The sequence below is a fragment of the Mus pahari genome, chromosome 1 (genome assembly GCF_900095145.1).
Source record: "Mus pahari chromosome 1, PAHARI_EIJ_v1.1, whole genome shotgun sequence".
NCBI classification, from domain to species: Eukaryota; Metazoa; Chordata; class Mammalia; order Rodentia; family Muridae; genus Mus; species Mus pahari.
The window spans coordinates 39,435,995-39,456,883 of NC_034590.1; the positions used below are offsets into that span (position 1 = coordinate 39,435,995).

At 42.9% G+C, this 20,889-nt stretch overlaps 1 protein-coding gene across 2 annotated transcripts in view; it reads right to left on the reverse strand.

Moving 5' to 3' along the window:
• Lrrc28 (leucine rich repeat containing 28) overlaps positions 1 to 20,889 on the reverse strand; it is a 125,493-nt gene that overhangs the window by 24,686 nt on the left and 79,918 nt on the right. Inside the window, exons 6-7 of one of the 2 annotated variants that reach the window (XM_021199509.2) lie at positions 17,520 to 17,726; positions 2,785 to 2,887 (exon numbers count right to left, since the gene is read on the reverse strand). In XM_021199509.2, the coding sequence (XP_021055168.1) occupies positions 2,785 to 2,887; positions 17,520 to 17,726 (310 nt within the window). The remainder of the gene's footprint in view (positions 1 to 2,784; positions 2,888 to 17,519; positions 17,727 to 20,889) is intronic. The other variant, XM_029540772.1, reaches the window with a different exon arrangement.

The following is a 20,889-nucleotide window of genomic DNA, read 5'->3' on the forward strand; positions in this document are numbered from 1 at the left end:
TGTGTCATTCTATACTGCTGGTCCCTAAAGCTGTGTCATTCTATACTGCTGGTCCCTAAAGCTGTGTCATTCTATACTGCTGGTCCCGAAAGCTGTGTCATTCTATACTGCCGGTGCTCTGGTTTCCCGGATGCTTACACTGAGCTGAGCAGAGCTGTTCCTTTAATATCTGTGTCTGCTCTGAGCCCACAAGGTGGCCAGAAGCAACATGTGGGAGAGTGAAGAACCGAGTGAGTGGAGCCTGTATGTCAGTGCACACAACATCTTGTGCAGGCCCCTTCCTTACAGTCCTTTCCTTATCCCCAGTTGGACGTAAGAGCCATGAGGGCTGGCAGCTCAATACTTTGCTCATCATGGTATGTGCTTTGCGGTGACCAGACAGGGACATTGATCACTAAACATCCGACAAATGAACAGGCTACCCAAATTTCTATTTAAACAAGCTCCCTTGCTCGACCTCACAGGCACGCACACCTTTCTTTCTGTCACGACCTTGTCTTTCTGTCTCTGTGTCTTTCCTCTCCTCTCCTACAGAAAAGCAGGAGTTGCCTAGACCCTGACTGGGCATTGGGGCCCTGGCTTTTGATTTCCTGTATAGGTAGAAGAAAGAGGGAAAAAATGGGACCCCCCCCTTCAGCATGCCCTAGAGTTTTGAGAATGTTTTGCCACTTATATACTATACAGACAAGTATCATTTTGAGGGATAGATTAGGCTAACTGACCTAAGGATGAATGACTTAGGAATCTAATGACAAGAACATTCAAAGTTCTGGGTTAAACCCGCAGACTGAAATGCAGCACAGTCTATTTGTAAGCTAGACTGCACACACCCTAAAACTAATATTATAAAACTGGGCGTTCATGTCCTATTACTATCAATGAGGTAAGCTCATAACAATATGAAGAAGCCAGATCATTAACTAACACTCCATTTCCTAAAACCTACTAACACTGCTGCTGGTATAAACTCAAAGACAAAAAAATCTTTCTCTACTCAGTGCAAACAGAACACTCTGGCTGTCAGCAATACCCATGTCTACACAACAACTACTTCCTGTACAACTGTGGCAGAGGCTGAACTGACCTTGCAGGGCATCCTCTGTTGGTCAGTGTCAGAGCTGGCTTACATTTTCTGCATGACGACTGACTGAGGTCATTCTGTTCACCACGTGGAAGAATCAGGCTATGGTAAAACCCTTTAAGAATTCACTGGGGTATGACTATGCCGTGTCACATCTGTGACACAGACAGCTTTAGAAAAGCCACTCAGCTAAAACCTGTAACATCATCTATTGTTCCTGCTTAAAGGTTTGCATTTCATCTGCCTGCACGGGCTCAGCTCACCTAGGCTTCCGAGCTAACGAGTGAGCCCTCTTCCTAAGGAAAAGCACAGCTCCTACCCAGAAACAACATGGTCTGTGTTCAGTTACTGCTGGCTGTCTTCTCGCTGAGCTGCATGGGGTGTGAGTCAGCCTGCACAGCCTACTGGGAGTGAGAAGAGGAGTTCGGATGTGTTGGTTCCCTCCTCTCAAAGGTGTTCCTTCGGCTGCTGAAGTGGGGAAAGTAAGCTGGAGTGTGTCAGTCCTTCCATCTCACACTACCAGGACACTTCCTCTCAGGTGCTGTGCCCCTCCCGGTAGAGGTCACATTCCTGAAAGCCCATGAGAAGGGGATTCTTGTTGCTCCGACTGAAGCATCTGCTTGGTTGTTTATGACCCATAAGAACGGTCTGTGTCTGCTGTGGAATTCTAGTCTTTTTCTTTTAAGATTTATTTATTTTATGTATGTGAGTACACTGTCGCTCTCTTCAGACACACCAGAAGAGAGCATTAGATCCCATTACAGATGGTTATGAGTGACCTTGTGATTGGTAGAAATTGAATTCAGGACCTCTGGAAAAGCAGTCAGTGCTCTTAACTGCTGAGCCATCTCTCCAGCCTCCCCCCCCCCTCCATGGAATTCTAAATATTTAAAATCAGTAAAATCTTAGCTAAGAGCCAGTTACTGCAGCAAATTGTCCTTGCAATCATGTTCCAAAGAAGAAAATCTTTTAACTTAATGCCAATTCCTCTACTTTCTAGAGTTTATAATGATACGTGTGGTGTACTGGCTGGTTTTGTGTGTCAACTTGACACAAGCTGGAGTTATCATACAGAGAGGAGCCTCCCTTGAGGAAATGCCTCCATGAGATCCAGCTGGTGGGGGGGGGGGCTAGACCATTGTGGGTGGTGCCATTCCTGGGCTGGTGGTCTTGGGTTCTATAAGAAAGCAAGCTGAGCAAACCAGGGGAAGCAAGCCAGCAAGCAGCATTCCATGGCTTCTGCATCAGTTCCTGCCTCCAAGTTCCTGCCCTGTGTGAGTTCCTGTCCTGACTTCCTTTGGTGATGAACAGCAACATGAAAGTGTAGGCTGAATAAACCATTTCCTCCCCAACTTGCTTCTTGGTCGTGATGGAATAGAAACCCTAAGACATGTGGCAAGGTAGGCATACATGAAATCCTCATACTCTAGGCTTAAATATATACAATTGGTCAATAAAGACAAAAGTAGAGCTATCTCTATAGCAAAAAAATAAGAAAAAAAATGCATGTACTCTTTTTCTTTAGACTGCAAAGTAGTAACTCATGGACTGCCCATGGCTTACTAGCTGACACCAACATACAATCTTCTAAATCGTTTGCCTTGTATTCTTAGTTCAAAAAGGTATCTGGCCAAAGGCAAACCTAAGTAGAACTTTCCAACCCAGTTCGTCTATCTGTAAGCACGCACCGGAGGCAACCTTACCCATTGCAGCCGATGACTTTGTTGTAGAGGTACGAGGGCAGACCCTTCAGCTGGATGTTGTTATCCACATACACATACTGCAGTTCTCGAGAGCGACCTAAATCTGATCACAGAGAGCGGTGCTGTTGAGTCCTTTAGGAATTAACCATTAGAATATGAAGGACAAATATAATGCATACCATCATAAATAACCCCAATGTTCTATTTTGAAAGAAAAAAAATGAATGCATGATTCTGAGTGTAATACTGACTTTGTGTCAGGAATCGTGTAGAAAACTTAACCCAAACTTTGACTTTTAAACTGGAGGATGAAATTGTCAGTTGTAGGATATTTAATTTCTTCTTACATATAACTTCCTTGACATTTTACAGACAACTTCAATTGTCTTGCTATAGGGCCCCTTCTGGTCCATAGAAAATGTTATACAAAGTAAGGTGACAGGTCAGCCTTAACATATTTTGTCCCCACTCTTTACAACGAGTTTATACAAGCTGGTGGTGGTCCGTGCCTTTAATCCAGCACTCAGGAGGCAGAGGCAGGTGGATCTCTGAGTTTGAGGCCAGCCTGGTCTATAAAGTAAGTTCCAGGATAACCAGAGTTACACAGAGAAATCCTGTCTCCACAAAATTTTGCCCAATAATTGTAACACTGTCCACAATTTTACCACAGATCTTGTCAGCAAACACCCCATAGTTATGAACATAATGGTGATTTTTCTATCATTCTTTTTTTTTTTTTTTTCTGGCCACACTTACTAACTGGAATTCCTATGTAAAGAAGAATCATCCTTTAACAGTACTCTTATACTAACTAGTATAAATCCTTTACTGCAAAGGATAAAAACCCAATACTACTATTATTTTGTCCTGTTGCACAAATGCTTCAGTCTTGGCGATCAGGAATGATTGTGTGCTTGCTCTAAGGTCTTTTAACAAGTCCTCATGCTTTTCTGATCATTTCAAGATTTTCTGGCATTGTGGCTTAGCTCACAATCTCTCTGCCAAAGCCCTAAATTAACCATTTCTCCAAGGCTAGGGTCCTACTTCCGTTTTTTGAAGAAACCTATCTATGAGCCAGGTGTGTCTATTATTACTGAGAGATCATGCAGAGATCTTGGGGTCTGGGAAGTGTGCATGCACGCTGACCCTCGCAGACACATATCTCAGTTGCTGGAGATGCTTTCAGCATGAGCTCTGAGGAGTGAGCATGCGAGCTCAGACTCTCTGGCACTGCCAGTGTTCCTTCAGAGAGTATGTCAGTCTCAAGTCCCACCAGCACTGTGAGAGAGCGGCCTCTCACCCACAAGAAGCGATTCATATCATAGTTTCAAATCTTTGCTAATTACAGCTAAGAAACAGAACCTCAGGATTATTTACATTGTAATTTTCTAATTGTGCGTAAGCAAACTATTAAAAATTGTATTTCTGTAAACCCTCCATCCCCCATTTTCTATCAGGCTCTTGAAATTTATTTTTTCTTTTTCTTTTTTTAGGGAAACCTCCACATCTCTGATACATACTACAAATATTTTCTTTTAGTTTGTCAGTTGTCATTTAACTCTGTTGATAAGCGTTTTCTGAGTTATAAAAAAATTGGAAATCAACTTCCCAACCCTGTGTTAGGAAAATTAAGACTAAACTGCATGGTGACTTCAAGACCTTCTTGAACAGCTAGCAAGACCATGTCTCAGTAAAACAAATGCCAAAATTCAGACTATTAAAAGGTTTTAATGAAAGTTAACCAGCTCCCCCTCCTGCCTCTGCACACCTCCTCTGCCTCCCTCAGAATTTGTGGGTTCCCTCTCCTCTCCTCCCCTCCCCACTTTCTCTTTCCTTTTTGTATTCATATTCATAATCCAGTTGAAATTCGTTTTTATGTCTAGCATAAAATACTTTAGCATTCAACATTTATGTTTAGCCAATAATTTATTTTTCCATTTCTGAAATTTTTTGCTTACCTTTACACCAGAAAGAAAAAAGAAAGGTCTCTAAGATGGCTTAGTAGGTGAAGGTGCTGCCAAGTCAGACCACCCCAGTGTCACCCTCAGGACCCACACAGGAGGGAAAACTTTTTCTTCGACCTTGTACCATGACACATGCCCTCAGAACATTGCACATGAATAATAATAATAATAATAATAATAACAACAACCTCTAAGATTACCAAAAGGAAAAACTATCACCAAGTACTCAGATCCCAGACTTCCTAACTGCTGCTAAATCAAGCTGCAAACACAGAAGACAACACAACGAGAGAGAAGCACTAATCCAGAAGGCCCAGTGGCTGGGACATTGTACCATGGCTCAGGGCTGTCTGTACCTCAGCAAGCTCCTATGGGAAAGGGCACAACACTGCCTGGTCCCCAGCTTTATCAGGTGTAAGGAGCATAGGAAAAGAATCAAGTTTAATATGTGGCATAGATTTAAAGTAATAAAATATGTATGTACCAAAAAAACTGAAAACTGCTCTCTTAGTGAACCAAAAAATTTTACACTTACAAAACAGATGAGAAAAATATTAATTGTTCAATACCACATTCCATTAACAACAGAAAAGGCCTCAGAAATCCACTAAAAATACCTGTTTCCTCACAATTTCTATGACAAAGGTTTTTAAACACAAACAGAAATTTATGGAGTTAAAAGACATAGAAAACTTTTAAAATAAAAAACTTCATTAATAAATTATAAATGGGCTTTTCACAAGTACCACATGCGTTTAATCCTAGCACTTGGGAGGCAGAGGCAGGTGGATTTCTAAGCGTTTGAGGCCAACTTGAGCAAGTTCTCAAAAAACAGCACAATATCAAAATGCTAAATGGTCTCTAGTCTCATATGTGTCTTTCTGAGCCCGCATGTAGCTCAAGGAAGTCCAAGCGGAAGAGGTTCCTGGCTTGGACTGGAGCTGCAGCAAGGCGCAGAGCAAACTAACAATTAGGAAAGGAGACTAGAGTCAGACAGCTTGGGCTTGAAATCTTCATTCTTCTGCTTACTAGATAAGTGGCCTTAGGATTTCATCTGTGTAACGGGGGAAATAAAACTATCTCCTAAGTTTGGGAAGAATAGCTAGGTTTATAAATGTGTGAAGCAGGATTCTTGGAACAGAGCCTTCTCTGGTATGAGACAGGTATTATTCTCATTATTATTAGTAAGTGACACACTGGCAAGTGTGGCCAATTAACAGAGAACTTTCTTTGGCATGCAGCAAGGGTACCAACCCTTTTCTATACTTTAATTGCACAGAACGAGTTGGAGGCTACGGCCTCTGGAGATGATGATTCATCCCTTCAAGCCAAGGACACAAAATGGGACACGACAGAGGAAGCACCTTTCTGCTCTAATATACCACAAAAGCCTCTGTGCAAATTAGATGAGGTGCCATGCAGACATCACACCACAAAGTTAAATACATACTGACACTTGCTACTTCTCCTTACACGCCTTCTCTCCTTGCGTTATGGGGAAAGATGACTAGTTAATGACTCAGAAATACTATTTGGCTACTTTTTATCTTAGGGGGATCTGGCTGGCACCCCTAGAGCACTTTCAAATTCATTACATGTGCCCTAACAGTATATACTATCTTGTGCTATAGCTGAATCAACTGTGTGAAAGCCTATTACATGTTAATGCCACTTAACATTTCATCTGTGTAATGGGGGAATGTATAAGTAGCACAATCTGAGGAGGGAGAGAATACAGGAAAGGGAGGGAAGAAAGAGGGAGAGAGGGAGAGAGGGAGAGAGAGCAAGCAATGACACGCTCTTAGTGTGTTTGGAGCCAGGATTGCGACTGCATGCTGGCTTCCCACCGGGTAACTGGTTCCCGATTTCCCTGATTCAGTCTCTTCCTTTGCTGTATGATAAGGATGACAATGTAATAATTGCTCACGGATTTGGGATTCCATGAGGCTGGTGTGTAAGTGCCAAGCTTGATCGCACAGTAACAGGTGCTCAGCCCATCCTGGTCATTTATCTTGCTCTTCTGAGTGCAAAGAGATCAGAAAAGGAGTGTAGATCCTGAGGAGAGCCCGGGGGCTGTTTTAGCTGACACAGCACAGCCTGCTGGTCAGGGTGAGAAAGCTCCTTGTTTGGCAAGGTCCCAGCTGAGAGAGCTAGGCTCTAGCTGCCTCAGGAAAGCACTCTCTTAGCCGGCCAGAATACAGTCTGCTGCCAAGACTCCCAAGCACAGAGGACTAGCAGTTTAAGTAAAGAGCCTAAAATATGAGTATCTGATGCATGGAAAAGCTTTGAGTCTGTTTTTATATGGTTTTACCCAGACTAACCTGAAACTCACTAAGCAGCTCAGGCTGGTGGCAACTCATGACAATTCTCCTGCTTCAGCCCCTCAACTGCTAGGATTACAGTTATGAGCCCCTGTGTTTGGTTTGGTTCTTACATTCTCATTCATATGTGTGTGTGTGTGTGTGTGTGTGTGTGTGTGTATGAATGTAAATAACACTACATATATAATGTTGTTTCTTGTTTATAATATTTATGTGTATGAAGTTTATGTACGCATTTGTACCATGTCATGCCTGCTCTTATGGAGATCAGAAGAAGGCATTGGATCCCCTGGAAGTGTATGAGTTACAGATGGCTATGAACCACCATGTGGGTGCTGGGAATTGGACCCAGGTCCCCTGCAAAAGCGTAAGTGCTCTAAGCCACTGTACCATCCCTCTGGCTCCTGGTTTCTTCCTAATACAGAAAATCTTCACTAAATGACAGACTTTAGAAGAGACTACTTACCTACTAGTCAATAAAGGTTTATTTTCCTTTGATTAATATTATTTACTTATTACACCAATACTGTATGCTAAATAAAGATCATAAAAGAACATTTAAAAAACAAACAAATAAAACTTCTTGTACCCAGGAAGCAGCAGAAGCAGGTGGATCTCTGAGTTTAAGGCCAGACTGGTCAACATAGTGAGTTCTTGGACAGCCAGGGCCATGCAAAGAGACTCTGTCTCAAAAAAACTAGAATCAAACACATATCCGCAAACAAATAGCAACAAAAGGGCCTTGTAAAAAAGGCTCAGCACGTGACACCTACAAAGCACAGAGCTGCTCCTCTGCCTGTCTGGGTTTTAAAGCCACCAGTGACTGTTCAGGTGGCTGTTTTCTTTGTTTTCTGGAGGCAGGGTTTCTCTGTTGTAGCCCAGGCTGGCCTGAAACACAGAAAGTTGCCACCTCCTGCTTCTTGACTGCTCGGATTAAGGCATGCATCATCACCAGCTTTAGGTTACTTGTTTAAAAATTGAATGTTTTATTTATTTACATTTCAAATGTCATCCCCTTTCCCTGTTTCCCCTCTGCAACCCCCTATCCCATGCCCCTTCCCCTGCTTCTGTGAGGATGCTCCTCCACTTACCAGCCCCCCCCACACACACACACTCCCGCCTCCCTATCCTGGCATTCCCCTATACTGGGGCATCAAGACTTCACAGGACCAAGGGCCTCTCCTCCCACTGATGCCAGATAAGGCCATCCTCTGCTACATATGCAGCTGGGGTCATTGGTCCCTCCATGTGAACTCTTTGGTTGGTGGTTTAGTCCCTGGGAGCTCTGGGGGATCTGGTTGGTTGATATTGTTTTTCTTCCTATGGGGGTTGCAAACCCCTTCAGCAACTTCAGTCCTTCTCCTAACTCCTCCATTGGGGTCCCATGCCCAGTCCAATGGTTGGCTGCAAGTATTTGCCTCTGTATAGGTCAGGCTCTGGCAGAGCCTCTCAGGAGACAGTTATATCAGGCTCCTGCCAGCAAGCATTTCTTGGCATCAGTAATAGTGACTGGGTTTGATGTCTGCATATAGGATGGATCCCCGAGTGGGACAGTCACTGGATGGCCTTTCCTTCAGTCTCTGCTCCACTCTTTGTCCCTGTATTTCTGGATTAATATTTTGGAGATGGGTGGCCCCCTTGGGGGCTGTGCCTAACCTCTGGATATGTTCTCTGCAGGCCCTCTCTCCCCTTTGTTGGGTTACTTTTAAAGGAACTGCACCACACCTCAACTAGTTCCTTCTTTTACAGCCTCACAGACCAAGTGTGGTGCTTAGAAGTCAGCAAAGGCTGGGAGTCCTCCATAAACCCCGGTTCTTCTCCTTTTTATCAACACCAGTGCTCTGGCATATGCAGTCCACATGGCTGTAGGAACAAGATGCTCCTATGTGTTCCGGCTATTGCTCTCTTAATCACGCAGTGAGCAAGCACAGAGTGATACATGCCAGAACAGAACAGGATCTGTGTTTATTACATCCTGACTAGTATAAAGTCCATTGACTTATCAAAAGATGAATAACAAAGTCTCTTAAACAAAGAGATGGGGCTAACAGAAACTGAAGCACATCGAAACTGCCTGCTGAGAATGCTCTATCCATGTCAAGCCAACAATCGCAGATCAGTAAGCTGGATGCCCAGTACAAGAAAACACAGGGGACCCACACAACAAATTCAGAGTAATTCACAGGCCATTCCAACATGACTTTCAAAATTAAGTCAAATCACCTACATAACCCTCTAAATAACAAAGACACTTCAGCCACTTTTCTAGAACAATGAATTTCCTTTAGGTGCTAACTTTGAACACAGACAGATCCATGCACCAGACCCCATTACATCTTTTACATAACCACAGTCATTCTGATGTATTCAACTTTTACAAAATAACATTTCAGGCTAGGCAAGATGGCTCAGTGGATAAAGCAGTTTCCCCCAAGCCTGATAGTTGGGAATCAAGCCAGAATCCAACATGGTAAAAGAGCACCAACTCCAGCATGTTGTCCTTGGATTATGCATCTGTGTGCATGAATGCACACATGCATGTGCACATGAACACATAGAGATGGATTTCACAGTGGGTTATTTAACTAGATGCTCCCTACTCTGCAGAACATAAATGACTGTTAAAGCAAACTGATGACAATGGATTCAAGGCTTCCTTGCTTCTGGTTTGAACAGTCACACTACAGGATCTCTAGTTCTCTTGCACAGGTCAAGTCACAGAAACCAGAAGCAATGGCCTAGAGGCCATGTGGGATGTTTTGAGGCACAAAAATCAAGACAGTCTCTACCTTTTTTACAGTCTAATGTAAGAACAAAAGTAGCTCAGACTGGATATTTATGAAGAATTTACAGTGTGGCATGCATTTTACATGTATCTTACAGAACTTTTAAAATCGTGCTATCAAGCTACTATTACCTACTGATAATTAGATTAAATAACTTTCCTATGACCAAGTCTGCAAGAGCTACTAAACTGCAGAGTGGGAACTATGGGAACTATGGAGCTAAGTGCCTGCTTCAGCATCACACATCCTGGACACAGAAAATAGGTACGGTACTGCCCGGAGAGGGCATGCACATTGAAGGGACATGCCCCTGGCATTCAAGTGTGATGTCAGAGCTGGATCTGCAAGGGACAACGCCAAGGAAACAAGCAAAGAACAAACATGCCTTTGCTTCCTTTAAAAGTCCAGGAAACTAGTAGGTTAAGTTCTGCCTCACAGATTTCAAGCAGACATATCAAGGGTGGGAAGATCTCCTTGAAGGGAAGACCCTTGGGAGGGACACATACAAATGAATGCCCAGCATGGTAGGGACTGGAGGACTCAAAACAACATGTTGTCTAGTGCCTTGCCAACAGCCGAGGAATAGACAGTCTCTGCTTTGAGGCATCCTGCACTGTTGCTTGGTTGGACTCAGGCCTGTGTGTTTTGAACGTAAGAACTTTAGAATGGTGTCTGAAGGAAACTGCAGATTCTTGCTTTTAAGTCAATTAACGACATCATCCAGACACTGCCAGCACCGCACATTCTTGACACCGTTCTAGAATAACAAAAAGTTTTGCTGGCAAGTATCTGGCTCTAAGTTTACCCTCACGCACTTAGTTTCTAAAATTTCACATCTGTATCTTCCTATGAATAGGTGACAGGCTGTTTGCTTACTTGTTTGAGATAGGATTTTATGTAGTCCAGGATGCTGTCTCATCATGTGACTAAGGATGACCTCGAACTCCCAGTTCCCCTGTCTCTGCCTCCCAAGTGCTAGGAGTGTGTGTGCCCCCAACTGGATTTGTTTTTTGTTTGTTTGTTTGGTTGGTTTTTGTTTTGTTTTGGTTTTTTTTTTTTGGTTTTTCGATACAGGGTTTCTCTGTGTAGCCTTGGCTGTCCTGGAACTCACTTTGTAGACCAGGCTGGCCTCGAACTCAGAAATCTGCCTGCCTCTGCCTCCCGAGTGCCAGGATTAAAGGTGTGCGCCACCACGCCCGGCCGATTTGTTTGGTTTTAACTGGTGCTTTCCATCTCAACCTCGTCCCACCCCACCAAATCCTACTCGAGCTTAGGAAAACTACACACTTGTCCAAATTTCCACGTGCTTTCTGTTACACACCAGCACAGGAAGTCAGCATCTGGCCCATGCTCGCACAAGCCACATTAAATAATCCTTGTTGATTCTCCATGAAAATCTGAAGCCAGAGCAAAGACTTGGGAGGCTGATATAGCCTCATCATGCGACAGCAGAAAGAAAATTACTTTCATCACAAATACTTATAAAAGGGCACAATGAACATCCATTATTCATTTCTCTCTCCTTCTCCCTCTCCCCTCCCTCCCCTTTCTCTCTCTCTTCTCTCCCTCCCCCTTTCTCTCTCCTCTCCCTCCCCCTTTCTCTCTTTCTTCTCTCCCTCCCCCTTTCTCTCTCTCTTCTCTCCCTCCCCCTTTCTCTCTCCTTCTCTTCCCTCCCTCTCTTTCCCCACATCCCCCTCCACATGTATGAATACGTGTGTGGAGGCCAGAGGTCAACCTCAGGTGTTACTCCCCAGATGCTGTCCAGCTTATTTTCTGAGACAGGGTCTCTGCTGACAAAACAGGCCAGGCTGCCTCCTCCTCCCTAGTGCCAGACTTACACCTGTGTGAGCCACAACCCAGCTCTTTCACAAGGTTCTGGGGGCAAGTGCAAGCAATTAGCCTGAGCTAGATCCCTAACCTTGGATGTCCATTTTCTTGAAGAAATTTGGATTACTTTTCAAGTGAGATCTTTATGGATGTTGTGCTGGCTAGCTTTGTGACAACTTGACACAGCTGGAGTTATCACAGAGAAAGGAGCTTTAGTTGGGGAAATGCCTCCATGAGATCCAGCTGTGGGGCATTTTCTCGATTAGTGATCAAGGGGGAGGGGCCCCTTGTGGGTGGGACCATCTCTGGGCTGGTAGTCTTGGGTTCTATAAGAGAGCAGGATGAGCAAGCCAGGGGAAGCAAGCCAGTAAAGAACAGCCCTCCATGGCTTCTGCATCAGCTCCTGCTTTCTGATCTGCTTGAGTTCTAGTCCTGTATCCTTTTGTGATGAACAGCAGTATGGAAATGTAAGCCGAATAAACCCTTTCCTCCCCAACTTGCTTCTTGGTCATGATACATACATCAAAGCATCACAGAGTATCTCATAAATACACATTTTAATCTTTTTATGTATAAGCTAAATAAATAATAAGTTATTAGCTTAATAAAGCTCTAATAATGGTTTGCAGTCTGATTAGTTTTACCATATAGATTAAAAAAAAAAAAAACCAAACCCTGTAAATAGCAGCAGTTCCTGATCGTCTCAGCAAACATGAGGTGGGAATAAGTAAGAAGCAATACAAACAGTACATGTAAGTACCACCCTTGTAGTTTTCATCTTCAATTTGCAATGGGAGGGAACTTACTTCAGTGCACGTTTAAAATCCTGGAAGCTGGTTTCAAACACTAACTTGTCATGTTTGGTTTTTTCCTAATAATGCACCCAATTCTTACAAAGCCAGTGGACGACCACTCCAAAGCAGCCAGTGTTCTCCACTGTGTGGCAGGCGGACAGTTTAAAGCATTCTCCATGCTGCAGGGTAGGAGACAGTACAGGATCTTTCATTCCGTTGTAGCACTGGTCCTTAACACTCACACCTTCCCAAGAAAACATTTCACTACTAGACTAAGGGACAACTCCAAGGCTGGTCTAGAAGCCCAAATCACTTCTCATTACTATGCTTACTAACTGCTGGACTTACTCTTTATTTATTTTAATTTATGCCCAGGCTCTTTTGTCAACCTCAATGTCACATGCTAAATGTTCTTAAGAATTTACTCTCTGGGGGCAGGAGAAATGGCTCAGCAGTTAAGAGCACTTGCTGTAGAAGACCTGTGTTCAGTTCGCAGGACCTCCATGGCAGCTCACAACCACCTATACCCCCAGGTCCAGGAATCCTAATTCCCTTTCCTGATCCCTGAGAGCACCAGGCACACCCATGGTGTACATACATACATTCAGGCAAAACACTCTTACACATAAAATTTAAACAAATCTTTCAAAACAAACAATTGACTGTTTTTTAAAATTACTTTTTACATTTATTTATTACTATCTAAGGCATGCACATGCAAAGTCACATGATGATTTGCAGGAGTCAGTCCTTTCCTTCCATGTGGGCTCTTGGGGTCAAATTCAGGTACTCAGGCAGGACGGCAAGCACCTTTAGTAGCTGAGCTATTTTGTTGACCCTCATTTATACTTTTCTAATTAAACATTTAATAAAAATTTAACCTGCTAAACTAGATGCACCTTTGTTTTCTTGTCAACTACAAATGCTACAGCCACTGAACTTTGAGAAACAGCACTTCGAGAGCTAAAACATGCTTTTCTACAGGCAACCTGGGCCTAGCAATCCACAATCCTTGCATTCATTATTCAACATGGAATAAGTAGTAAACATTCCCAAATAATTAGGTTTACTAATTATTCAAGGAAAACCAGGATCACCTGGAAAAGCTTTTTCTCAGTACTCCCCTCAATTATCAGAAGGAAAGAGGTGAAGCCACAATTCTGAGAGCTAGTAAGTCAACCAAGTTGTTTCAACTCAGTAGCAAAAATGCCAAGTTTTGAGCCCTCTGCTAACTTTCATAGCACGAGGCTCAAGCGTCTGATTTTTTAACTCCTATGCTGATAGTCACCACTGTGAACAAAGCCTGTCAGAAGGCTCATCTGTCATTCAACTGTCGCTGTACGGTAATAATAGGAGCATCCATCTTTCTGACGCATCTTTTCATTTCAGGAAGAACAGTCAAAGAACCTTACTGGTTTGACAGTATTACAAGTGACTAAAGCAGCACATATTCAAAGGCACCTAATGGGATCGACAGTATCACACACCATCTAAGCCATCCTTCCAGGCAGCTGCTGTAGCTGCCGTCTGAAGCAGCTACTACCAGACAGCTGTTTAAACCCATAAAAGCTGAGCTCCAGCAGACTGGAGAGATGGCTCAATAGTTAAGAGCACTGGCTGCTCTTTTAGAGGACAAGTGTTCAATTCTCAGCACCCACACTACAGTTCCAGATGATCTGACACCTTCACACAGACAGACAGACAGACAGACAGACAGGCAAACCACCAACGCACATGAACTAAAAACAGAGCCAGGCATGGTGGTGCACACTTTCAATCCTAGCACTCAGGAGGCAGAGGCAGGTGGATCTCTGTGAGGTTGACATTAGCCTGGTTTACAAAGTGAGTTCCAGGACAGCTAAGCCAGGACTGTTATACAGAGAAACCCTATCTCAAAAAAAAAAAAAAAAAAAGGAATTAATAAAAAAATTATAAAGAAAGAAAGAAAAACTGGGCTTCTTCAGCTAAACTTTTTTAAATTCAGAGACTGAATTTGGTGAGTGGCCCCCAAAGTATGGGTTCCATCTCCCATTTCAGAGACATCCCACGAGGCCAAGGTCTAAGCAGCATGGCTAGACACAAAGCTTTCTGTTGCTCAAAAACTTTGTGTGTATGTGTGAGTCTGTCCATCTGTCTGTCTGACCATTAAGAAGTATTCATATTTGCTAAGAGTCTGTCTGAATGACCATAATAAGCAAGCACTCATATTTGCCACATTTCTAGATGGTTCCTTAGTTCTCTAAAAAGGGAAGCACTAACAGCTGCCATGTTCCATTTGATCCTTCCTCAAACTGTTCTTAGATTAGTTAGCTATGGCTTAGCATGAGCCCAAAGGAAGACTTCAAGTGTATATACTTAAAAGAATCTCCTGCTGCTGCTGCTGCTGCTGCTGCTGCTGCTGCTGCTGCTGCTGCTGCTGCTGCTGCTCCTCCTCCTCCTCCTCCTCCTCCTCCTCCTCCTCCTCTTCCTCTTCTTCCTCCTTCTCTTCCTCCTCCTCTTCCTTTTCTTCCTCCTCCTCCTCCTTGAGACAAGGTCTCACATGGTGGTCCAAGCTGGCCTAGGGCTTACTGTATAGTCTAGACCTGGCCTCAAACTCACAGTAATCCTACTGTTTCAGCTATCTGAGCAACACCAGCATCAGGCAAAGAACATTTAGAAGATGTCTCAAAACTGTCACTACTGAAACAGAGGTAGGAAAGGAAAGCAAATAATCAGTGCAGCAGGAGCCAGGGCCAAGGAGCTCCTGCAGGGCAGGGTGGAGGCAGGCACAGCTGTGTGAGAAGCTGAGCTGAGACAGAGGCAGTGACAGCAGCACCAAAACCAAGAGAGCCTGTGGCAGCAGACTCTGCCAAGAACTGGAGGATGGCCCAAATGGGGCCCAAATGGCAGAGTGCTATCAGACACTAGAGACAGCCACCTTCAGTATGGAGTCCCCTTATACTGACCAATTCTGGAATACAAAGAGAGAATGTCGAGGTGGAAGGAATGTCAGGTTTAGAATTGGAGTCTGCGCTTGAGTTAGAGTACTAGCTGCAACTCTAGACGGGTTACCCAACTACTCTGTACATGAATCTCTTCATCTGTAAGATTAGTTTGTCAATTGGTTTGTAATAATTTTATAATAATTAGAGACTATATGTGCAGCAATTAAACAAAATGCTTGACTAAGAAGAGTGTATAGTAAGTGATGGCTTATTACTGCTGCAGTTAAACTAATACAGATAATACTTCTCACCCATGTTGTTTCTAATAGAAACACACATTACACACACACACACAAACACACTCATACTCACACATATGTGATGATGATAAAAATTATAAAAAACTGTAGCGACAACATGAGATTGAACTAGCTCACGCAAAGTTCTAGGTTGCTTATAAGACAATTTGCAGTTTTACTCTGAACTCTTTGCAAGTTGAGTTTTATGCCACACAAATTAAATAATGTAATCTCCCTCCCCCCCTTTTTCAGCAATAACTGCACCATCCTAGCAATAACATGGTTGGAAGCCATTAGGAAGTGGTCCAAGGCCCCAGCGGCTACTGTGGTGTCTTGCACATAAGGAAGAGGAGCATAGTCGGGTGTACACTCTACAGGTACATCTCCTGACTCGGGAGTATCTATCCCTGTGCACTTCTTATACCTCTCACCGGTGAACTACGTAGGATAGAGACCGTCATCTCTGACCTTCAGACATGGACAGAGACGATCAACAAGCACTGTAGGTCACCCACTGTGAAGTGGTACAACTCGTCCAGGTGCTGGCCCCTGCAACTGTTCTGATTTCTCCCTGTCAGTCCAGCAGACATGTTCACTCATTAAATATGTATATTTGACATCCTCACTCAAAAAGCTCAGGTTTTTTTTAGAAGGATAGCTTGTTTTTAAAATAGATTTATGTTACTTTGCTAATTTATAATTGTGGAATATATCTGTGGGAAATTAATCTCTTTAAATTCAGCAGTTTTTATTATATGGATTGATTTTAATGTTTCTAATATTTTAAAGATTTCAAGAACAAACTTTAAACTGAAAATACATAAAATGAATTATATGTGCAAACATTTTCTTTCAGGGACTGGTAAGCTACTTCATTGTCCTCACAGATAATTACCACTATTAAGATGCTTTTATGAGTGAAGCTGTAATAGTTTACAGTCCTATGTGACTTCATTTTTTAAAAAATTGGCACTTGCATTTCTTAGAAGTTGAAAAATAATTTAGTTCTATGTGAAATAAATGTACCTTATTATTAAAGACCTATGTGTCCGACATGTAACAAATTAAAATGAATCAACTAAGAAATCTACAGAGGATAAGTTTTTATTCACAAAGGTGGCATTTCTGGTTCAGTAGGCAATTTAGTCAATTTTAAAGTCTTCACAGTTTTACAGTCAGATTTTCTAACATCAGTACTTATAACAATACTAAAAAACAACTTTCCATGGCAGAAGCCAATATAGACATTGGCTTCTAATCTAAAGAGACAGATTTGGGGTTTGGGGTATGGGGTACGTGGTTAGTGGTGCAGAGCTTGCCTAGCCTGTGTGACCCTGGGTTAAATCCACAGGACTAAGGAGGAGAGGAAACAGGACTTAGCAGATGTGCTTGTACTGGGAGTCATCCCTTCGTAATGCTCAAGGCTCTGTCAGACTTACAGTCACACACATTTTAATTCCCTTCATAGAGTAATTTCTCATTGCTGATACATTCTGTGACGGCACTGACTGATTTTGTAAGTATGGGATCCCTGAGCTAGGCATGGTGGCACATGGGAGGCCAAGGCAGGAGGGTGAAGGTTCAAGAACAACGTTCAAGGTCATACAGGGAGACCCTGCCTGGTAACACAAACAATGACATCATCCCTGACTAAAATAACTTCCCTTGTCATCTGGCGAAAATGGCTGTTGCTTATGTCAAAATGGCTTTACGGAGGAATCATCAGGATAAACAGAAAGAGGCTAATCTGATCTAGTTAAGGAAATATGTTGTCTTGTATGTGTCGGCTAGTCTAGTCACCATATAACCATAACACTTACCAACAGGCAAAGATACAAGACGGTTTCCAGCCATGGAGAGCTCATTGAGGCTGGGCAGCTGGCAGAGATGGCGCGGCACACAGCATAGCCGATTGCGGTCCACAGTGAGGTACTGCAGAGAAAGGCACAGGTGAAGCCTTTCGGGTAAAGCTAGCAAGCGATTGCTAGAAATGTCTAGTGTCTGCAGCTCCTTCAAATCGCCAACCTCTACAACCAAAATCAAAGGTAATATAAATCGCATTCTGATTTAACTCCAAAGAATAAAGTAAAGAGAAACAATACTGCTACAATTCAAATAAATACAATTAGTTATATATATCTCCACAGATATGATGCTGAAGCCCAGAACTTGGGGCTAGACTACAAACCACTCAGCCTTGCTAAGCATGTTTCTCTCAGCCTGCCAGACTTGGACAAAGGGGCTGCATGTGTACACATCTGTGTTCTCAGATGTGTTCAACCATGAGTGCATGTATGGAGATCAGAAGCCAACATCATCCGTCTTTCTCCATAGCTCTCCACCGTAGTTTTTGAGACAGGGTCTCTCATGAACCCGCTGCTAACTGCTTCAGCTACTCTGGTTGGCCAGCGAGCCCCAGGTTCTACCCTTTACACCAATTAGGGTTACAGATATGCACCAGGTATCTGGCTTTTCTGTGGTTTATGGGGATCTGAATTCAGATCCTAATGCTTCGATAGCAAGCACTAACTTACCAAGCCCCAGCAAGAGCCAGAGTTTCCTAAATACTGAAAAGTGTTGGCTTAAAGAGTGAGGCACAGAGTCATTAACCTGCGCCAGAAGCCTGATACTGATGAACCCAAGTTCTTGGTCAGGTGAGAAAGGAATGGTTTACTTCAAGGTAGCTACTTCCATAACTGTACAGCTGCCTTCCTAAGCAGACAATAGGGGATTTACGAGTGGAGGCACCCAGGTAAACACACAAGAACTCCTCTATTCCATGGCTCCACTGCAGCACTGGACAGGCTGGAGAGAGGGCTCAGTGGTAGGGGGCACTGACTGCTCTTCCAGAGGACCAGGGATCAATTCCCAGTGCCCACATGGCAGCTCACAACTGTAACTCCAAGATCTGATACACTCAGATAGACATAATTCAGGAAAAATGCTAACGCATATAAAAATAAAGATAAATTATTTTTTAAAAACAGTAAAACCACAACATCTAAACAAAGATCATATAATAGAGATCATATGTGTCCTACAAAGCTTAAATATGTTTATAATCAGGACATTTACAGAAAAAGTTTTCTGTCATTGCTACGGAGTTATTGCTAATAACAACCTTAAAATTTTATTACATTTATTATTATTATTATTATTATTATTATTATTATTATTATTATTATTGCTATGGATACACATACTTGTACACAGAGGTCAGAGGGCAACTTCTGAGAGTTAATTCTCTCTGCCACCATGTAGGTTCCGGGCTATCCAGCTCCCATCATTAGGCCTAGCAACAAATACACTTTTCCTCTGAGCCATCTCTTTGGCCCTGGGAACATTCTTAACAGCTAGGTTTTTGTTGTTGTTATTGTTGTTGTTTTTGTTGTTGTTGTTGTTTGTTCTTGTTTATGAAAGGAACGTGGGGTCAAAATATATTGACTTCAAGTAATTTTTCTAATATTGACAAATTTGTCCTAGGATACTCATTATTTACTAATTTCTCCAAAAACTGAGTAAAATATTCATTTGAAAACAGGTAGGCATGATTCTGCATGTAGCATATGACACTCAATGGCAGTTTTGTTCCATCTGCGCTTAACTGATCTGTAATACAAGGAGCTAAATTCACTCTTGTGTTTACTCTTAGCAGTGATGTAGCTGATAAAGTCCATTTTCATATCTATTCACAAAATCAAATTACACATATGTGGCGTATGATGATGAGGGAGGTAGTGGACCCATGTCTCAAAACTGAATAGAAAAAGACAAAGAAAAAAAAAAAACAGGACAGAAACTTTTGTCCTAACTTTAGTAGTGACTATAGGAGTATCTGGATATTCACATGGGTCAGGTGACAAGAGAATGTCACAGTAGGCAGTGCCCTTGGAACCACAACACATCTAGGAAAAAAGGTGGGACAGGAGCTCAGAGGAAGGAAAGTCACATGAAGAGTGCAGGCTTTTGGAAAAGTTCCTGGGAACGGAGCCTGGAAAGAGCAAAGGAGAGAAGATATTGCCTTCCCAGCAGGGGTGGGGTGGAACTGGAAGCATGAGGCAGGGCACAGATGGGAAAACACTAAACCCAGTGTGCCCATGCCCAGCAAGCACCCATCCACAACGGGAGAAACGGAGAAGGCCAGGCCGAGGGCCTGCTGGAGGCACAGACGACAGTAACCACCAGGAGCCTGAGCTTGGAGTATGGACAGGACTCCATGTAAATCTGCAGTGAGCACCGCAGTGGAAGGGAACCTGGGCTTAGAGGATGTGTGCCACTATAAAAGAGAAAGTATGAAGAACTTAAGGAAGAATCCAGGGACATTTAAAGACAAGCAGGCAAACTTGACTGGATATGGCAAACAGCAAAGCTAGAGAAAGTCAGAGTCAGGCATAGGCTTCCACCACCCTCTAGAGCAGCACTTCTCAACCTTCCTAATGCCGCCACACGAACACAGTCCCTCATGAGGCAGTGACCCCCAACCAGAACATTTTATCGCTACTTCATAACTATAATCTTGCTAGTTACGAATGGTAATGTAAATAGCCAACATGTAGGACATCTGATCTGTGACCCCCAAAAGGTTCATGACCACAGACTGAGAATCACTGCTCTAGACCATTCAAAATATGGGGATCCAAACCCAAATTTTTGTTTTCCTAGAAAAGAGCATAATAGGAACTATTAAAAAAACGAATCAAGCTGACTTCATGTGACACCTCAAAACTAGAGCAAAAGACACATTGCTTTCCATACAGGTGGTAGTGCATTGTTCCAGGTTTGACAAGGGCTCTAACACTAAGCAGGTCTCACATTCCAAAGGACTGACATGGTCCAAAGTAAGTGCCCTGATCAAAGGAGGTTAAAGGCACAACTGCTCCACAGAAGGCTTGGAAACACCAATGGCAGAACCAGAAGGCAACAGAAAGACACAAACCAACAGAACTACAGACACCTGTAGGACAGAAAGCAATTGCAAAAACACTAGATACCTCAATAAGAAGAAAATCAGGAAAAGGGGGTAGAAACAATTCAAAATAGTGGTTAAATTTTAATCTAAAGAACCAAAAATCTCAATAAAGACTACAAACACTATTAGCCCAGAAACTTAGAATACCCAAGATACATTTTGCAAAACACAAGAAAACCAAGAAGGATGACCATCGTGTGGATACTTCATTCCTCCTTAGA